This window comes from Myodes glareolus, chromosome 13 (genome assembly GCF_982192425.1).
Source record: "Myodes glareolus chromosome 13, mMyoGla1.1, whole genome shotgun sequence".
Lineage (NCBI taxonomy): Eukaryota > Metazoa > Chordata > Mammalia > Rodentia > Cricetidae > Myodes > Myodes glareolus.
This window is the reverse complement of record NC_142038.1, coordinates 27284310-27304332: the sequence shown is the minus strand read 5'-3', so window position 1 is coordinate 27304332 and position 20023 is coordinate 27284310. Positions and strand designations below refer to the sequence as shown.

Sequence of the window (20023 nt, the reverse complement as noted above, 5' to 3'; positions counted from 1 at the left end):
CAGCCAATGAAGGGAAGTCCCGAGGACTCTGAGGATGCCAGACAAGTAGACTCCAAGGGTGCAGAGTGCAGGGCAAGTCCGTGAGTAGGCTGCACCCGGAAAGTCCCCACATAGAAACGTTCCTCTCTGCTGAGACCCCGAGGAGCTCCATGAGAAGGGAAAGTGACCTGTCTTGGGTGTCCAGGAGGGAGTTAGTGTTAGGATTCGTCGTACCCCTCTTTCACATAGGGAAACTGAGGCCCGCCAGGCTAAGTCAGCTTGTAACCAGGCTGGGCAAGGATTTGGGACTTCTCATTTCCCTTGGTGCTGCCCCCGGCTGCCATAGCAACCCTTCAAGGGGTTCTAGGCCAGAGATGATTGTGGGCACCTGTGGCTGGCAGTCAGCCACACCCAGGACACCAGGACATCAGCTCTGCTAGTCAGCCAGAAAACAATTTCCCAGTGTGAGCCGTTCTTCACAGCCCATTAGCACGTTCCCACATTCTCGGCAATAGACCCGCTTCTGTCTTCGTGCTGAATGCACGGTGCTGGGTGAGGCCTCCTTGCCTACTCACGTTCACTCCTGATGCACACACTCAGGAGGGCCTCCTTAGCCCTGGGGAGAGGCCCCTTCCCCCTTTGCCAGGCCCCCCCTTCTTTTCCCCCAAGCTCAGCAGACAGGGTCCATTTTGTTTCCAATGAGGCTGTTTTCATCCTCTTGATGTAATGAAGCCCATACAAGGCATCCTTTCTTGAGCATTTACTATACTCCAGAGACTTCTGCTGAACACATTGTCTGCCTCATTATCGCATTGAATCCTTGAAGCAACTGCTCAGGGTGGGGACTCTATTGCCCGCATTTTATGGGGGAGGAGGCAGACAGACCAAGATGACATCACCGGCTAGCAAGGGGCTGAACGGTGATGGTGGTTTGAACTCAGGTTGGACTGCTCTTGCTTAGAACTGCGTTTGCCTGCATGATAGGCAGGAACCATTGACTAGGGTACAGTTCCGAGGTCAGACAGGCCTCTGTGCCATTGAGCCGCAATCTTCCCTCATCCTCATGTTGTCAGTGAAGAAACTGAAGCTCGTGGGGCCCACTCCATCTAAGTTCTGAACATTCCTCTCTCTGATGCCTGGTGTCTTTGTCTCTCACACACACCTCTCCCTGACTTTATCTCTCGATTAGATAGATAAATTCTGAGAGTGACACACCTGTGCTGCATCATACCTAGGACCTCGTGGTATCACAGACCCCGCTAGAACCCAGTGATTGTTAGCACCTGTCTCCTAGTGCCTGGGAGCAATGTTTCCACTTTCCCCCTCTTTGCACGCAGGAACACTGTCTACCCCTGACCCTGACCCAGAACAGTCTTGTTCTTGGGCTAACAGCCCTCTCCCCCGATCAGGAACCCAGGAACACTTCCACGGGTATTCTCAAGACCTTCCCGCCTCCCTACTCCGGCATCACTTCTTCCTCTTCTGGGGCCACTTCTTCCCCCTACCGTCTCCATTTTGGCCTCCTTGATGCTCCTGCTCTGCCTGTCTTTCTGATGCTAGGGCATGGCCTGCCTGCCCACCTGCTGGCCTCCGCTCAGCTCAGAGCCCTCCTTCATTTGCCAAGGCTTCCGGGGCTGCGGTCACTTCTCATGCAAGATGAGAATGAACAAACATGCTTTTTTTTTTTTTTTTTTTTCTAAACAAAAGATGAAAGAAGCAGAAGTGAGAGCCGCCCGGCTGGCTGCCTCGCTCTCAATTTGGCTCCCTGACTCTCCTCTACCCTGTTTGTCTGATTCCCCCGCACGACAGGAAGGGAGCCTTCCTCTGTGTAGATGGAACCCCATTCATCCTCTACTGTATCCTATGATCTGTGGTGGTTAAGTGCTCTGAAATGACCACCTCGCCTAGTCTCTGGGAGCACCCAGAGTGGTGCTGCCACTGCCCCCTTTAGGGAGGAAAGAGAATCAGAGGCTAAGTTCCGAGTCACACGGTCAGTAGGAGCTAGCCTAGCCTGAACAGGACCTCTGTGAGCTGTAGTCCCTGCTCTTGGAGGCTCCGCACCCCTCCCTGCCTTTAGTGGAGCCAGGAGGAAAGGCTTGAGAGCCCTGTGTTCCCTTCACTGCTGCCCATTCCTTCTCGCTTGGGGCTGCAACTTCTGGATCTGTGTGTGAAGTGGGGTCCATAATTCTGATTTCTTCAGGTTGTTGTGGTATCAAGAGGAGTTAGCAGTATCTAACTGCTAGACTTGAGAGCTTCTCTATCCTGGGGCCAGGAGCTGGGCCCTGACTTGGGTAGTGTACCCGAGGAAGGCTATGCATCTCTGCCCAGGAGCAGCATGCTCAGGATGTGTTCTGGGGGCTCAGCATCCCTGCGTAGTCATCCCCTGGTTCACAGCAAAGCTGTGCTGTTCTTGTTCAGTAGATGTGACTCCTGGGCCCCTGCTCCTTGGGTTCCGCAAAGCTTCCTGCACCCAACCCCATCAATGCTGATTCCAGGAGGCGGAATATGAGCTATGAGCTAGGATAGGAAACAATGCCTGCAGAGGAGAGAGTTAAAATCTCTCTCTCTCTCTCTCTCTCTCTCTCTCTCTCTCTCTCTCTCTCTCATGTTTTTAATGTTGCAATTGATTGCATCCTCCTGACTCACCCTAATGGAGGTCTAGCTGTGAACCCACCGTGGGTCAGGTACTGGTGAACAAGGCAAGGCCCTACCGCCTCTCGGCAGCTCAGAAGCCTTTACGGAAGAGGTCACCGAGACACTTACTTCCCTTTAAGGCCTCACAGGAGTCAAGGTCTAGAGCTGGGCAGGAGCCTAATAATGGCTTTCAGGCCCTTTCCCCTACGTAGGTGAGATGGAAGCCTCTGAAATACCCGTTGTCTCCTCGTCCTCAGATGCCCATTTTTGTCCCCCACGTTCCTGACTTCCGGCCTCATTTCTGTTCCTTGCACTGTTGTTTAAAATCCCTGCCTGATCTTGCAAGTTCTGCTTATGGAGGTGCTGGTTAGTGGTACTGACACTGGGTACTAAGGGCTAGATGTTAGATTCCCGAAGCTGTGTTGGGTACTAAGTACTAAGTGCTAGACATAGGAACTCGTTAGTTGGGTGGGGGAGACAAGAGAGTGGGTAAGCAGCTCCCACAAGGGCCAGATCAGGGGTGAGGTGGGATCAGCAGAATACAGTACATGTTTAGTCTTCTTACCTGGCTTTTGGTGCAGGGCTCCTAAAACTCTTGCAGTTTCCCGAGTAATGGGAGTGACTGGAGTATTTTTTGTCTTTGACCCCAGTCCCCGACATAAAACTCTTACTTCCCCTGGGATTTCCAGATGCTGGAAAGGTCTTTGGCTCTTACGGGGTAACTCATGGTGGGTTTCTGTATGGAAGTGGCCAGCAGAAAAACCAAGCTCTGATTGGACGCTTGGAATCTTCAACTTCATTCTCCATTCTCTGGGGAGATGAGACTGGAAATCAAATTACTGACTGGTCACAGTTACATGGCAAAGTCGCCACAAAGACCCTACGTGCAGGGGTAAGGATGCTTTCTGGGATAGGGAGCACATCCTAGTGGCAGCAGAGTGGCCTGTCTCAGCTCCAGGGGTGGGGGTGGAGGTGGGGGTGGAGCTATGCTCCAATCTCCCAGGCTCTGGCCTCTGTTCCTCTCTCCAGCTGCTCATCTGTATTCTTCACCATGTCTTATATTGTATAACAAATGCGCAAACGTGTTTTCCTGAGTTCTTTAAGCTATCATAGAAAATTCTTCAATTTGAGAACAGCAGTAAGAACTTCCAATTGTTAGCCAAGTTGTCCAGGAGTATGGGCGACCTGGAGAACCATTTCCTACAGATGGCCCCTGAAGTGAGGGCATAGTGTTGTGGAATGGAGCCCTGAACCTGCAGCTCTGCCCCAACTCTTTGCAAGACTGCAAGACTTTCCACGGTGGGTACAGACAGCAGGAGGGCTGGTTAGCATAAGAGAAGCTGCCTTTATTTGGTGGCCAGTATGTGCAGGATGGCTAATAGCAGGTAAGCTTTCCCTGCATGGGGGCTTCATGTAGTACAGTGGAGGCCCTGTAGTAGAGGCAGTGTCTCAGAGAGATGGCTGGGGTGTCTCTACTTTCTTATTGGTGTTGAGCAGGTAGAATGTGATGTCCCAGGGAAGAACCATTGATGTGTGACGCCTTTGGTATGCACATGATTCTGGCCACTCCTTTCTTCCTTGTCCTTTTCTGTCATTGTCTGCCCACTTATTTCTTGCTGCCCTGTGTTGAGGCAGCTAGAGTGTGCTCATCTGGGATCTATGCCAGGCTGCAGGCTTCCTCGGGGTCCACTCACCATCGCTCCTGCTTCACATGTGACTATGACCCGGCTTTCCAGATAACAGGCTTCACAGGCATCATCTAAGCATCTTGTGGCTTGGGCATGCCCATCATCTTCGGTGTAGGGGTGGAAGTTTGGAGGCTATCGGGAACTGAGCGTGGTCCAAAGGAAGCAGGAGGAGTACTCAGTGCCGGCATTAAAAAATCCAGGAGTGCAAATGTGTGAGGCCCAGGTACAGCTCTGCTTGTGATCTACAGTGTGAACGCGAGCAATCTACGTGGAGCTGCACCCAGGAGCTCAGCGTCTTGATCCACGCGCCACACAGGAGGCCGCTGGACTATGTTTTTTTGCACTGTGTCTGGATGATTCATCCAATGACAGCACACTCGCATCTGAGAAGTCTTCCCGGGCTCTCTCTTCTGGTCATTGGTGTGAGGACAGTGATAATGGTGATGCCCCTTACAAGACTTTTCTCTGGTGTGAGGGGTTGACAAGATGGCCTTCATGAAGTGCAAAAATGGTAGCTCAAGCTCAGATCCAGCCCTCAAACTAGTTTTCTTTGGCTCTGTGCCCAAACTCTTTTGGAATTAAGGAGCCAAACACTGCTACATATGCCTTTAGTCCCAGCACTAGCGGCACAGGACCGACTTGGGAGATATTCCACAGGGGTACAGACAGCAGGAGGACTGGTTAGTCCTCCTTTGTTTGGTGGCCAGTACTGTGGGAGGGATGGCTAATACCAGGTAAGCTTTTTCTACACGGCACCCTGAGAATTTGACGGACAGCCAGCTTAGCTGAAACAGCCAGTTCCCAGTTCATGAGAGACCGTATCACAAGCCAATAAGGCAAAGAGAGGTAGAAAATGTCTGACATCCTGGTCTGGCTCCACACACACATCAGCACATACATGTGCACACACCACACACACGAGCAAAATTGAATCTGTGCCAAATTGGCATTCCCTCTCACCGGCAAATACAAAAAAGCTTGGTAACACACCGCGTTGACAAAGGCAAAGAAAATTGGTTCCCGTGTGTGTGTGTGTGTGTGTGTGTGTGTGCGTGCATACATTATATATCTCACTAATATATATATATATATATATATATATATATATATATATATATATATACTACATTAGAGATTTTTTTTTGTATGTCTATGACAAATTTGCCTGACAGAAGCAGCTACAGGGAGAGAGATTTATTTTGGCTCGCAGTTTCAGAGGGTTTTAGTGCTTTGTGGCCAGGTAGACATGGCAGACCATCTTAGTTTGTGGAAGTAGCACACACAATAGTCTGTTTACATCACAACAGATCTAGAAGCAGAGAGCAGTCGGTCATGTTTGTGCACACTTCTGATCCCAGCACTAGGGAGGCAGAGGCAGGTGGATCTGAGTTCTCGGCCAGTCAGGGCTCCACGGTCAGACCCTGTCTCAAAGGAAAAACTAAGTTAACGGCAGAAAGGAGAAAACCGAACAGTATACCTGCCTGGTGCTGTGTGTGAGGCGAGGATCTGCAAGGAGGGACTCCAGGCCCCAGCCACGGAGACCGTGGTAAAGAGGACAGTTTCCAGGCTGGGGCCTAGGAGTGGAGGCAGGATGTTTCCAGGTCTGCATATTTACCTCCTTTGAACCTGGAGCAGTGTGATGTGTTGCTTGTTCTAAGAACAAAGCTCTAAAGATTCCCCGAGACCCAGATTCTGTGGTTCTCACTCCAGGCTTCTAACGTTTTATAACTTGGTGACCTAACTTTTATAGACCCGGAGGGCTCATCTTGCATGAGACCAAGGATCTGGGCCCCTCTCTGGATCTTCCTGACCAATGCTGCTGTAAGCCAGGCCCTGCAGCTCGTGGCATAGATGGTTCCAAGGAAGGGGTCTCACTTCTTTCACGGTACAGCTGCAGAAGCTCTTGGTAACCTAAGGACACGGCTCTCAGGCTTCTCCCCGTGCCATGCTGTTCTCTGTCTTCCAGGGGAGCGTTCTCCGTGGTGCGCAGGTGTGTGAAGGTGCTGGCTGGCCAGGAATATGCTGCCAAGATCATCAACACCAAGAAGCTCTCAGCCCGAGGTGGGTTCTGCGCTGCCTGCCCACTGCCTGTTTTCCACTCTGCCATGGCTCTCACCCTGAACCCGAACCCCGAGCTTGACCTCTGGGAGATGCTGCTGGCAGGCTAGGAAGCTCTTCCTTCTGAGAGTGTGATGAGAATACATCCTTCCTCAGGGGATCCAGGCTAGGGGTTTCAGTGTTTCTCACACAGGTCAAACCTTCTGTGGTACTCCCTCTCCCTTCTCCTCTACCAGGTCCTCCATGGCTTGCGGCCCAACCTTTGTCTTTGCTGTAATTCTGTTTAGCCTGACTCCTTTTATGGGCAGACCCTTTGCTCCTCCCAGGTCTTCAGGGTCACATCCTCGGAGCAGTATTCTTGCCCTCTGCTCAGTCTGCATTTTCCTCTTTCCGCTGTTTTTGATTTCCACATAGCTGTCCCCTGGCCCACTTCACTATGCTCACCACTTTGGCTCCTTGTTTAATCCCTGGTTTGTGGTAACTGCCAGCCCCGACAGAGTGGACAGGACTCACCCACTTCTCTGGGCTCAGCACCTAGGACAGCGCCCTCGCCAGGCCGCTGTGCTATCTGTGGCTCGGCTCCCATGGCACTGGTTTTTGAATATGTGCTCTGAGGTGTGGCCTGCTTTTGAAAAGGACATCCAGCTAATTGTATTTTCAGAGGCTTTAAGAACATTGTCTCCCAAACCTCAGAATGACCCTGGCCAGCAGCAGCACCATGCCCTGGGAGATGGCCCCTGTTTCAACCTAAAACAGTTAAAGCTGCATCTTTAAGATACCCAGGGGCACTGAAGTTTGGGAACTCTGCCCAGAAGACTCCTGGTCATTCCTGTGTGTTTAGGACAGTAGTGGGTGACCAAGTCAGTGTATTGATAAGCTAACACCCCCACACACACAGCACACACACAATAGATGCCTTGAAGGCATCTAAGGATGTGTAAGGAGAATTCTGTTGGGTGAGATGGGTGCGGAATCTTGGGAGAGAGGCACAGTGTCTAAGTGTTTAGTTGGCTGCAGCTTCGTCTGGATGAGGGCCCAGCAGGTGCACGGCTTTTGAAGGTCCTAGGGATGCTGTACAGGGTGATCACGCTGCTCTCTGCAGGCTTCCCAGCAAGCCCTGGACTGGCCTGTGGTTGCTGCCTTTTGTCTCCAGCTCTGCCGGCTGGCCCACAACGCTCTGTTTACTTACTTCTTTGCATCCGGCAAGGAGGAGAGGCTCTGAGGGTCCCCAGCTGACATGACTAGTGTGAAAAGGCCAGGTCTGCAGAAAGTCTGGAGTTAGAGTCAGAGGCAAGGAAGCAGATGGGCAGGGGGTCCGAACATAGTGCTGCCTCCTGTTGGCAGCCTGGCGCAGCCTTCAGCTGCTACGTGCCTAGTTGCACCCCAGTTCCTGAGACCCTGGGGATAGGGCTGGAGCAGTGGTTCTCAACCTTCCTGACGCTGAGACCCTTTAATACAGTTCCTCCTGTTGTGGTGACCCCCCACCCCCGCCACGCAACACAGTTATTTTCATTGCTACTTTATAACTGTAATTTTGCTACTGTTATGAATCGCAATGTAAATATCTGTGTTTTCTGATGGTCTTAGGCAATCCCCATGAAGGGGGTCATTCAACCGCCAAAGGGATCATGACCCCGCAGGTTGAGAACCCCGGGTTAGAGTTAAGACAGGTCAAGTTTTGACCTCCAGGGGAGCATCAGGAAGGAAGATTAGAGGGGAGCATCATGCTGGCTGCTGCTGCAGTTCTTCACCACCTTCTCAGGGGACACAGAGAGATAGAGGCCATCACTCCCGTTTGGGAAGGTGACTAAGCATTCCTGGACAGTGAAGGCTGCACTGTTAGTGTCAGGCAGCTACTACCCAGGCCTTCTCTTTCTGACTGTCTGCTGAGACCGTGACCTCCTGGGAGGAAAGGAAGCCTGTCGAAGAGGCTAGGAGCAGGGGAGTGTAAGGGAACTTTCTCCAGGCTGGCTGCCGCCACCAACCCTCTCCCCAGCAGGGAGGAGGGCAGAGATTCCTTTAGCAGGTCTCTTTGTGTCACTCGCCTCCACAGGGGGCATTAAAGCTGTCACATTTGGCGCTCTTCTCTAAACCTCCCCTGCTGGCTCTTTGGGATGGCTTCCTGTAGCTCTCAGCAGGAGCTGGACCCACCCAGGGCTTCTATCCACCCCTCCCTGCAAGCCCTGGCTTCCCCTAGCACACCCCACATGGCCTTTCCTAGCAAGTAGTTCCCAACTCCGGGAGGTATTTTTATATGTATTTTAAAATTAGTTCTTAAGAACAAAACCTTCACATTCAAAGTGTCATTCAAAGAAACCACGAGCAAATAAAATGAAACGTAGAAATTTTGCCTGTTTACATCCCTGCTGGTCCTGAATTCCAGTCTTGAAAACAAAATGCAACTGCCTGAACATCCCCCTGGAGTTGAATTATCTTAGTGAGGCTTTGGGACCGCAAAAGTCCGGGCATAGTAAATGACAGCCATGCGCTCCAGGGCCAGACCCTACCAGGTACTCGATGGACCTCTTAGGGACTCTGGGCATAAAGATGGGGTTGGTGCCGTGTTCAGGGGTGGTCTTCTAAGACTCTAGGCTCAGACTCCTGGCACAGGCTCATGAGCCATCTCTGAGATTCGGTAAGATGCCTGTTACAATGCCCATGGGAGGCTCTGAGGTTCACGAGTCTGTCTTCCCTATATACTCTCCTGATAGCTCATATCTCAGGATGGGCAGGGAGAGGCCTTTTTTGTTCCCAGTGCCCTCCCCCATCCATCATTCCCTCCTGCTACAAATTTGTGCTCACCTGTTTGCAGGAGCCCTTCTGTCTGCTTGCATGGCTCTGGTTCTGCCTGGCCCAACTAGGACTGTCTGGCTCCTGGCACTAGGCTGTCTCCAATTTGGCCTCAAAACCCTGAGGTTGACCCAACCAAAGTGGGATGAAGGTCCCCAAGGTGTCATCGTGGGTCTAGGGGCCATGTTCTCGGGTACCAGGCAGGGTGTGGAGACTCTAAGCTTCCTTGGATGTCTCATCGCTGTGGGCTGGGACTGAGTCATACACCGATTATCAGTGCAGTTATTCGCAGGAACTGACACGCAGTTCTGCCGCTTGCCTGTGCTAGCGGTTTAGACAAGCCTCTCAGAAACGCCATGCTAGGCCCCTGGAACCTGGCAGTAACCAGCGGCCAAGGTTGTGTTCCCACTGGGCCCATTTTCTTGGGAATGAGATATGAAGCACACCTATACACTAGGTAGAGGGAGGACTGAAGGGTGTTACCAAGAGAATCAGAGAGGAATGGGGCACACACCTTTGAGTTCAAGACCAGACTGGTCTATACAGTTAGTTCTAGGACAGCCAGGGCTATAGCGTAGAGAGACAGTTTAAAAGAAAAAAAGGTCAGATCTGGTGAAGGGGAGTGAAGGGCAGAGGGACACATTTAAAGGAAGCACTACAGAGAGTTGGGGAAGCTCTCTGAGGAAGTGACTTTGTCCTGGGATCTGTCTGAGGAGGAGGAAAGCAGTAGCAGAAAGAACACTCTAGGAAGGGGGCACAGCAAGCCAAAGGTCCTAAGATAAGAAGCATGGTATAGCCAGATGGTAGTGGCACATGCCTTTAATCCCAGAACTCAGGAGGCAGAGTCAGGTGGATCTCTGTGAGTTTGAGGCCAGCTTGGTCTCCAGAGGGAGTTCCAGGACAGTTAGAGTTGTTACAGAGAAAAACCATGTCTTGAAAAACAAACAAACAAACAAACAAAAATGTATGCTGGGCCAGAAAGAGGTCAGTGTAACTGGGCTTCATGGTTCAGATGATATAGCCTTGGGTTGGGTCATAATATGTTGGGAAGTTGTTAGTCTGTTGGATACCCAGGAGCATCAGGGGCTTATTTATCACCCCTCCTCCTTCAAAAGGCCTTAACCACCAGAGTCAAATACCTAGGATGAGGAATTGCTCAGTCTAGAAGCGAGGTCCTCAGAGCTCTAAGTTCTGAAAGGGACTGGCTGCCTTGATCAGTGACATTGAACAGGGGACTACCCCTTTATCACCAGGTCTCACTTTCTCTTCCTATACTCAACAGAGCAAGAACAATCAAGAGAACATAGCCCTGTAGCACCAGGACCTCTCGGTGCATTAGCAAATGAAAACTTTACAAACAGGGCTAGGAAATCCTGAACACGTTCTGTTCCCATGCAGCAGATGGGTATGGCTAACAGGGAAAGACAGCATGCAGGGCAGCTGTACCATGCCTGCGGCTGGCGTCAGAGTCTCAAAACCAAGGATTTGGCAGTTCCATCAGGGAGGTCTGGTAATCAGACAGAGTTGATGGGTTTGTGACCAGTGCTTGGCCCCACCCCCTATATAGTTTGTCAGGGGGACATGTAACATCTTGTGCAGGAAGCGACACAATCCGCATTTAGACTTGTACCCTATCGCTCTAAATGTGTTGTCTGGGCCATTCCTTCTGATAGGCTGGGCCTTGCCTCTGCAGATCTCTGGTGCTGCTGTGGATGAAGGTGAACTGTGGGGGGAGCAGGGGCTGGTTGGGGTCCCCTCCTCTGCCAGGAATCAGCACCCCACTTCTGAGGGTGCTGAAGGAGGTTGGGAGGGGTCTGTGGAGCTGGTCTAGCCTTGTACCCCATCCCCACTGCCTGTAGCCTGCAGCAGGTTGTCAGCTGGGGAGCTGAGCCTATCAAATCAGAATTGGACTTAATTGCATTGCTGATGGGAAAGCCACATTTCAGCATTGATCCTGGCTTCTGCAGTCCGCAGAGGGCAGCCAGCAATTGATCCAGCGGAGCAGCGAGCAGGGGAAAGAAGGACTTTCTCTGTCCTCGCCCTACCTGCTCTGGAGGGGCCTTCCCTGTGGTGAGGTTTTAGTCCTGGGTCAGACTTGGACTGTAGCTTAAGTGTTCTTCTATGTCTTCCAACCTCCTCACTGGGGCACAGGCAAGCCAAAGGGACGGTCCTGAGTCAGGTTACGGAGAACACTACTACATAGGGTTTAAAGTACAGCTCCAAACACACTGCCTGAGCTGGGTCCTTAGCTCCTCCTTCCTCTGTGAAGTCAGAACAGTGACAGTATCCCCTAAGGATTGCTTGAAAGGTGTGCAAATGCTCCCCCCTGTAAATACAGGTTCAGAGTCTCCAATTAGAAAATGCAAACTTTGAGGATGGATGTAATACGGAAAGTGGAACATTCCACACCAGGAAAAACTGGGTTTTATGCACAACACCATGAAAATGTCATATAAAGTTACCTTTAGGTGCTGACTTTGGCAGTACATGTACTGAAGTCAAATTACCCTGAGGATGCATGCATATCTCACATACATGCACTCTGTGCTTAGACTACAGTCCCTTTTCCAATACAACTCATTTTGTATATGCAGATATCCCAAAAACCCCAAATCTCAAACACTTTTGGTCCCTGTTTCTAAGCATTTTGGACAAAGCATGCTCAACCTCCATTCCACATTTGCTAGCGATTTCTCTTTAAATGTTCTGTTTCATTAACTCAAGCATTAACTACTGAATTGTGAACGGACAGCACGAAGGGAACTGAAGAATGCACAATGGCCACGGCAGCCCCAAGACTGCCCCTGGCTTGGGCCACATGTCCTTATCTGTGAAATGGGATGGCGGTGCCACAGACCACCATGGCAGGCACAGACCAGGTGGTAGCTATGATTGTTCCCAGCAGCCTGAGGCTGAAACCACACAGGCTGTTGAGTTTATACAAGCTCTTGCAGGTGGCTAGGGGACAGGCAGCTTTGGACAGAGGTCCTGGCAAGTAGGTGTGCAGCTCTGGGCCAGCCCCAGGGGAGGGACACAGCAAATTCTACCCTGTAAGTCTTTGGAGATGCCTGTCCCAGGTTCCAGTGTCCTGTAAAATGGAGGGGACTTGTGGGGTACAGCTCTTCTGAAAAAAAATTACCTTAGGAAGCTTGCCTCATCCATCCATCCATCGTCTGTCTGTCCATTCGTTCATGCATGCATGCATCCATCTGTCTGTCAATCCATTCATCTGTTCATCCATGCATCCATCCATTTGTGATTTCTTGAATAACTAGCATGTACCAGGCATTCAAGCAGATACAGGTGGTACAACAGAGACCCTGCCCAAGGATGTAGGTTCTATGAGACTTAAAGATATTGCCTGGCTCTCTGGAGCCTAGAGGGGGGTCCCTACAGGCTTAAAGTCAGAGTAGGCTTCTAGAAACCAATGGCATCAAGGAGCAGTAGGATCGAGTCATGGCTGGTGATATGGTTTGCCTGCTCAGGGAACTGGTGGTTCACAAAGGGGAGCCAGGAAGGCAAATTCTGTGTGCATCTGCCTGGAGCTAGGATTTGAGGGCAGGCCTAGGGGAGCTACAGAGAGTTGTACCTGGACTCCAGACCTCAGGGTGGTTGGTCCCATCATACAAGAACAGGTTGGAGAAGGCTGTCCTTGAAAAGCCCTGAATACTGAGGCCTGGAGTGGGAGAGGGACTCATCTAGGTCCCCACCACCTTCTTGCCCTTTCTGGGAACTCAGGAGCCCTGGTATGTAGTGCACATTTTCCAGTGCCCGGGGCCACCCTTTCAGAGGAAAGGACGGTAGAAGCAGGGTAGGAGTCTAATATTTCTGGGATTCATGTGAGAATCTGTATTTCAGATCACCAGAAGCTGGAGCGTGAGGCCCGCATCTGCCGCTTGTTGAAGCACCCCAATATTGGTGAGCTCTGGGAGTGTGAGGGGGCCCTGGTACAGTGTGGGGCAGTGGGGAGCAGCCACTTTTTTCTCTGGGGATGGAGGCTGTGTAGGAAGATGCGAAAGGGGGTGTCTTGTTCAGGACCAGCTTGCTTTGGGGGAAGGTGAAGAAAAAGGACCCTTCCTCCCTCCCACGCTGCCAGCAGCCTCCTTCGGAAAAGCTGTCTCAGGAAAGCTCTTGAAGCTGAAAAAGAAAGATGAAAATAGGCCAGGGGGAAGCTTGGCCTTGACCAGCAAGGCCCACGCCCCGACCCACCACGTGCAGTATTAGCCTGGATCTGTGGCCCTGTCCAGCTTCTGAGTCCTGCCCCTGTCACTGGTGCATGGCCTTGTCTTGTCACCTGGGGGTCCTGTGTCATGGCAGCTTCTGCTTTGATGGGCCTGAGATGGGCTCTCAGAAGGGAAGCTAAGTTGCTGGTTCCCGGGGCTTGTTTCCAGGTGAGCTGCCTCTGAGTTCTCCGAGGGAGCTCCAGTTCTTACAGCTCTGCCTTCTCCCAAGGAGGAGGAGCAGGCTCCCGCACAGAGCAGGAAGGGTTAACTCTCCCCAGGGAGACGGCTCCATCTGCTATTTCAAGCAGAGGCCCCTCCCATCCCCTGCACAGCAGCCAGAAGCAGAGAAGAGGCCAAAGGCCACAGCTGGACAGAGGAGGGCCCTAGCTGGACCCTGCTCTGCTTACCTGGGTCCTCCACCCCTCACTGCTGAGCTCTGACAGACACCCCATGTCCTCAAGGAGGCTGTCAAGTTGGGAGGAGGAGAGTGACATACGTGTGTGTGTGTGTGTGTGTGTGTGTGTGTGTGTATTATCTGTGTATGTTTGTGCATGTGTCTTTGTCTCTGTATGTGTGTCTGTATCTCTGTGTGTGGTGTCTATGTGTGCAAATTTCTGTATGTGTCTCTCTTTGTGCACGTGTGTCATCTCTCTTTGTGTTTGTTTCTATATGTGTGTCTCTGTGGTGTGTCTCTATATGTGTGTCTGTGTGTGGTGTCTGCATGTATGTGATGTTCTGTCTGTGTGTGTGTGATGTCTATATGAGGTTTCTCTCTGTGTGTGTGATGTGCATATATGTGTTATTTATATGTCTTTGTGTGTGTGTGTGTCTATGTGTGGTATCTCTGTGCATGTATGGTGTCCGTATGTGGTATCTGTGTGTGTGATGTGCACACACACATGTATCTAGATATTTCTCTGTGTGTGTGTGTGTGTATGTGTGGTATTTCTGTGCATGTGTGGTACGTGTATGTGATGCTCACACACACACATGTATTCAGATGGGTTTGCGCATGCAGCTGATCTGTCTGAACTCAGTGCTCCTGTCTATGTCTCTCTCCCTCCCACTCCCGGCTGTAATGGGAGTACATGGGCCGTGGGGTAACAATTTGTGGCTCAAACACTGCTTTGTTACTGTGTAACCGACCCTAGACACATTGCCTTACCATTCTGAAATTCAGATTTTTCTGGAAATTCAGCATTATCCCTGCCTTGCTAGGTGTGGTAATTCAATAGAGCATAGTGCAATGCCAGAGTGAATGTGCTTTACACTGCTCAGCTACCCTGAGCCCCAGTCTGTCCATTTTGCAGCACGATCTCCCCAGGAGACAAGTTTTACCTGTGACCCCACACAGCCCTTGCTCTGCACCGTTGGTACAGGGAGATACCCTGACATGCTGAGGTGCACGAGCCCAGTCTCCATGGAGCTGCTTACCCCTCGCTCACACAATGTCAGGTTCGCTGGAGGCTCTACCATGTGTTCAGACCTCTTCTAGGCATTGTGGCTGTCAGGAGAAATGAGGGCGGGAATGCACTTGAGTAAACATGGCTGTTTGTGGGGAGCAGAGTCGAGCATGATGCCAGAAGAATCTCAGAGGAACTGAAGCCATGGGCTACTGCTGAAGAAGCTGGAAAGGCCCCCATCTTGCCCAATAACTCATCCCAAGCTGATGCCATCTTGCCAGAGAAACCTAACATGGTATAAATACGGTGCAGGAGCCCAGAGGGCATCGTGCCTGGAGAAATCTCACAAGATCTTATTCTGCTTGGCAAGTCCAGGCAAGGCGGATGGGCTGTTATCTGCTTGTGCCCACTGCCCTGTCCAAGGGCGTGGGAGTGGAGCTCTAAGTACAGGCTGATCCAGCCGTGTCCGCAGACCTTTTACCTCTCCATTTCTGCCTGAATGAGAGTGGTACCGTCACCACTTATGATAGACAGACCCCAGAAGTCCATGCCCATGCCAGAGTATGGGAAACCTTGAGGGGCTATTCGCAACCTGAGAGTTCAGTGAATAGTTTGGGATGGGAAGATATTCATGAACCATGTTCTACCTGCTGATAGCCCATTCAGCTATGATCTCCTCAATGGAAACATCCATCAAATGAGTGGAGGTTAGTATCCCCATGATCCAATCACTCCCCATAGCACTGTTCTCTGGCGATCAAGCCTTTAGCACGAGTCTTGGGAGACACTTCATACCCAAAGCCTTTACAGCTTACTGGCATCTGAGAATGCTTTCACTGGCGAGATGGCTCAGCAATTAAGAGCCCTTAACTGCTGCTGCAAAGGAACTGACTTGGGTTCCCAACACTTTCATCAGGTGACTCACAACTACCTGAAACTCCAGTTTCAGGGGACCTGAGACATTTTGGCTTCTGCTGGCACCTGCACTCATGTGCACATACACACATGCACATACACACACACACACAAACACACAAACACACACACACACACACACAGAGAGAGAGAGAGAGAGAGAGAGAGAGAGAGAGAGAGAGAGAGAAACAAAAATAAAACTCTAAAAGAGAATATATACTTCACATTTGGCTTAACATTCCAGGCACATGACATGCTTGTAATCCAGCATTTAGGAGGCAGGAGGATTGTGAATTTGAGCTATGCAAGGAGACCCTCTCTAAAATCAAACAACAAACAGTAACAACAGCCACAGACAAGGTATGGGGATGCTGCTCAGGAGTAGCATCCCCTTGCTCCGTTTAATCCCCAGTGCTATAAAAAGGGAAAAGCTCTTACCATTTTCATTTAAGATTGTGTAACCCCCGCCCCATCATCTTCTATCTCTGGTGGCCATCTCCCGTCCCCTGGGACATCCATTCAGGAACTGCCTCCCAGTCCACCTAATTTATATATGAGTCTGAAGGTCATGAACCACTCAAGGGCTCCATACTGAGCTGTACTCAAGGCCGTTGTCACACACCCAGGGATGCTAGCCATGGCTTCCAGTGAGAAGGGAGCTTACAGCCCTGTTGTCTACTTCGTCATCTTCCCCGACAGACTTGTGTCAGACCTGAGCTCAGACAGCTTTGTAGAAAGAACGCCACACAAATGGATGGAACTAGAAAACATCATTTTGAGTGAGGTAACTCAGACCCAGAAAGATGATTATCACATGTACTCACTCCCAAGTGGCTTTTAAACACAAAGCAAAGAAAACCAGCCTACAAATCACAATCCCAGGGAACCTAGACAATAATAAGGACCCTAAAAGAGATCTAATCTACATGGGAAGTCGAAAAAGACAAGATCTCCTGAGTAAATTGGGAGCATGGGGACCTTGGGAGAGGGTTAGAGGGGAAGGGAGAGGCAGGGAGGAGAGCAGAGAAAAATGTAGAGCTCAATAAAAATCAATAAAATAAAAAAATTTAAAAAAGGAAAAAATTTTAAAAAAAAGAAAGAACGCCAGTTTTACATTTTGCCTTTTCACCAAACGACATAATGTGGAGAAGATTCCAAACCAGCGGGTGAACTTCCGAATCATTCCAACAGCTGTGTGGCTTCTATTGTGTAGTAGAATCCCAATTGTCTCAGCCAGCACCCCCACCCCGACTGCCTATGACACAGAGAAGGATGGGCACCCTAGGCTTGTGAGAACTGGTCCTTGGCTAACAGGACACAGCTTTCAGAACCAGTCCTAGGCTGCAGGCCCTTCTCTTAAAAGCTGAGCAATTTGGGGAGCTCTGGGCTCCTGGGAGCTTTGCCTCTCTGTTCCCAGTCAATGAGGTGTGAAGAGATGGCAAATCTGCAGCCCTCAGAGTGCAGGAACTGACTGCTGTCTCTCTCCCTCCAGCCCCGGGGAACACTATGGTCTTAGACTGCAGAGCAGGGATGTCAGTCCAGGGCCAGCACTGAGTGGGCATGGCTGTGCACCTCATGGGAATCCTGTAATGACCTAGCACAGTCTAAATAAGAAAAAAAGAGGTTCAGAGAGGCATAGTAACTTGCCCAGGTACCATCACACAGCCAGTTTGTGGCAGAGACCGGCACCGCCAGCTCTTGTATCTCTCTGGTTTGCCCTGCAATGGATGTGAGGGCTGGAACAGGGAGAGGGACCAAGCTGACACACAGAGGTCTTCAGTCTTTACGCCTAGCCCCCTCTCAGTAATGTTGGGGGGGTCTTGGTGTGGTCAGCCCATTCCCCTTGCTTTTGTCAAAGTCTGTGCTCAGGGACTGAGGGTGGAGGTGGTGGTTTCAGGAATCCGATAGGGACAGAGGGGTGGAGAGCAGTGAACCCCGTGTAACCAGTCGCTTTGGCCCTATCCACAGTCCGGCTCCATGACAGCATCTCCGAGGAGGGACATCACTACCTTATCTTCGATCTGTGAGTCTTTTCCACACACACCTCGACGTGCCATGGGAGAAGGGTGTCTAGGCAGGGGCGACCCTTATGGACTCGGCCTGAGGACTCAGTCCGAATGCTTTTGAGGTCCCCTAAATGTCGCCAGCCACTGCCCAAGCTGTGCAAGCTGGTCTTTCTGCTTAAAACACCAGACACATTCGACCAGCATCATCAGTTTATTTTTGCTTCTCTATTTGTGGCCAGTGATGCTGCCTTGCCGCTCATGGTAGTGATATCAAGTTCCATTTTGAAATCTGGTTTGTCAAAGCAGGAACAAAATGACAGGTGTCAGTTGTTCTTGGGTGGGCAATGACAATCGGTGAGGATGCTGGCCTGGTCTGTAAAACAGAGGTGTTGGGGGGCGGGCATGTTGGGGACAGGAGCGCATGAGAAATCTCCATAGCTTCCACATGATTTAAAAAAAAAAACACAAAAATAATTTAAAAGTGAAAAAATAAGCTAAGCAAAGCCAAATGGACCGTGGGCTTCCAGAAGCCTAATAGACCCATATAGCTTTTGAGCTATTGTCCCCAGAGGTCTGGACCCAGTGTGAAGAGGAAGAGGCATCAGGGAAGCTGGCTGTGTCAGGAAACAGGAACGGGGTGGCAGCAGGGACATTCGTGATCCAGTTTTTCCTTCGAGGGCTGGGATTCTAAGGTCCCTGGCCCTGCCCTTCTCAGATGATTTCCAGAAGGTTCCTCCTGGCCAGGTGGCACCTGGAGTATCAGTGGAAGGGTGACTCCATGCCTGTCTCCCCAGGGTCACTGGTGGGGAGCTGTTTGAAGACATCGTGGCCCGGGAGTATTACAGCGAGGCCGATGCCAGGTGAGTATCAGGTGCAGCCTAGCAGAGGCCCCTGGAGGGAGGGTGAGGGTGCCCTTGCCTGCAGCCAACTTCCCAGGGGGCCTGACCCCTCCCCTTTCTCTCCAGTCACTGTATCCAGCAGATCCTGGAGGCTGTTCTGCATTGTCACCAGATGGGAGTGGTGCACCGAGACTTGAAGGTGAGTAACCCTGGAGAGGCCCAGCCCCTTGGCTCTGCACTCCCATCCTGCCCCCATAAAGAGCACCACCCAAATCCCTTCCAACTGGGGCCTGCGGAGGGAACTCAGTAACTTGGCCAGGTCCTCTGCTCTGTATTCCCCGGAATTCCTTGAATTTCTCCACCTTGAGGTGGGTGATTGTTTTCCCAGCTGTCAAGGCTATCAGGTCAGGAAACTGAGTTCAGGGAGGTAGGATTACTAGGCCTAGGCCCCACGCTGTTTGTACCAGGCAGGTGAAGTGCATCAGACTGAGGTTGGAAAGGGAGCAGAACTCAGCCTCCTGCCTTGTAACTACTGGGCTTTTTTTTTTTTTTAAGTTTCTTTCTTTATGTGTTTGAGTGTTTTGCCTGCATGTATGTATGTGCATCACATGTGTGTGTGCCTATGAGCACCCCATGCTTGCCTGGGGACTGTGGAGACCAGCAGAGGGCATCGGACCCCAGACAGTTTTGAAACTCCATGTGGGCACTAGGACTCAAACCCTGGTCCTCTGGAAGAGCAAGCAGCCCGTGTTCTTAACTATTGAGCCATCTTTCTAACTCATTGGCTGGACTATCTTGCAGGTGACTCACTCAGCTCCCCTACAGAGAGGTTGTCATGGCAACCTCTGCCCATTGATGAGGGTGTCAAATGAAATCACCACATCCCTGGAATACAGGCATCCTGTTACTCTTGCTCCTGGGTCTCTTTCAGGCAGAGGAGAAGAAAACAGGGCTTGGAGACCCTCTATGCCCCCTTTTGCCCACCTGAAGGAAAGGGATAGCATTAAGAAGTCTAGCATCATCATGTCTAGCCTTGTCGTGGGCTGTGTGACCTTACCCAATAAGTATGGACCTCATGGATCTCCTTCGTCAGCCTATGGCATCAGCAGTCAGTAACTCACAGAACCCTCATTTTATAAAAGAGGAAACAAACTGAGAGAGTCCAGGGGGTTTGTCAAGGGTCTGCATTTCAGTGGAGTCTGAGCAAGGACAAAGATCCCTGGCTTGCTTTCAGCCCAGCGCCTGTGACTCCTTCCCCCCAGACCCTACAGTGTAGGTCTAGAAAGCTATTTAATCCAATTCAGCTTCTGCAGTAGCCACTCTGGGACAAGCATGCCAGGTGTCCAGGAATCTTGGTCATCAGCAACTTTGCGGACATCCTCTGGGGTAGCTCTGGCAGGAACACTCACTGTGGACACTGCCTGCATCCCCAGTTTGGAATACAAAAGGACTTGGGAGCCCCAGAGTTATTGAGGAAGCCTCAGGCTT

The 20023-nt window shown here is 51.0% G+C and overlaps 1 protein-coding gene across 4 annotated transcripts in view; it reads left to right on the top strand.

The window, feature by feature from the left end:
- Camk2a (calcium/calmodulin dependent protein kinase II alpha) overlaps window positions 1–20023 on the top strand; it is a 62652-nt gene that overhangs the window by 8860 nt on the left and 33769 nt on the right. For all 4 annotated transcript variants that reach the window (XM_087896030.1, XM_087896032.1, XM_087896033.1 and 1 more), the window contains exons 2-6: window positions 6268–6362; window positions 13008–13067; window positions 17659–17713; window positions 18491–18556; window positions 18662–18734. In XM_087896030.1, coding sequence (XP_087752156.1) covers window positions 6268–6362; window positions 13008–13067; window positions 17659–17713; window positions 18491–18556; window positions 18662–18734 — 349 coding nt within the window. The remainder of the gene's footprint in view (window positions 1–6267; window positions 6363–13007; window positions 13068–17658; window positions 17714–18490; window positions 18557–18661; window positions 18735–20023) is intronic.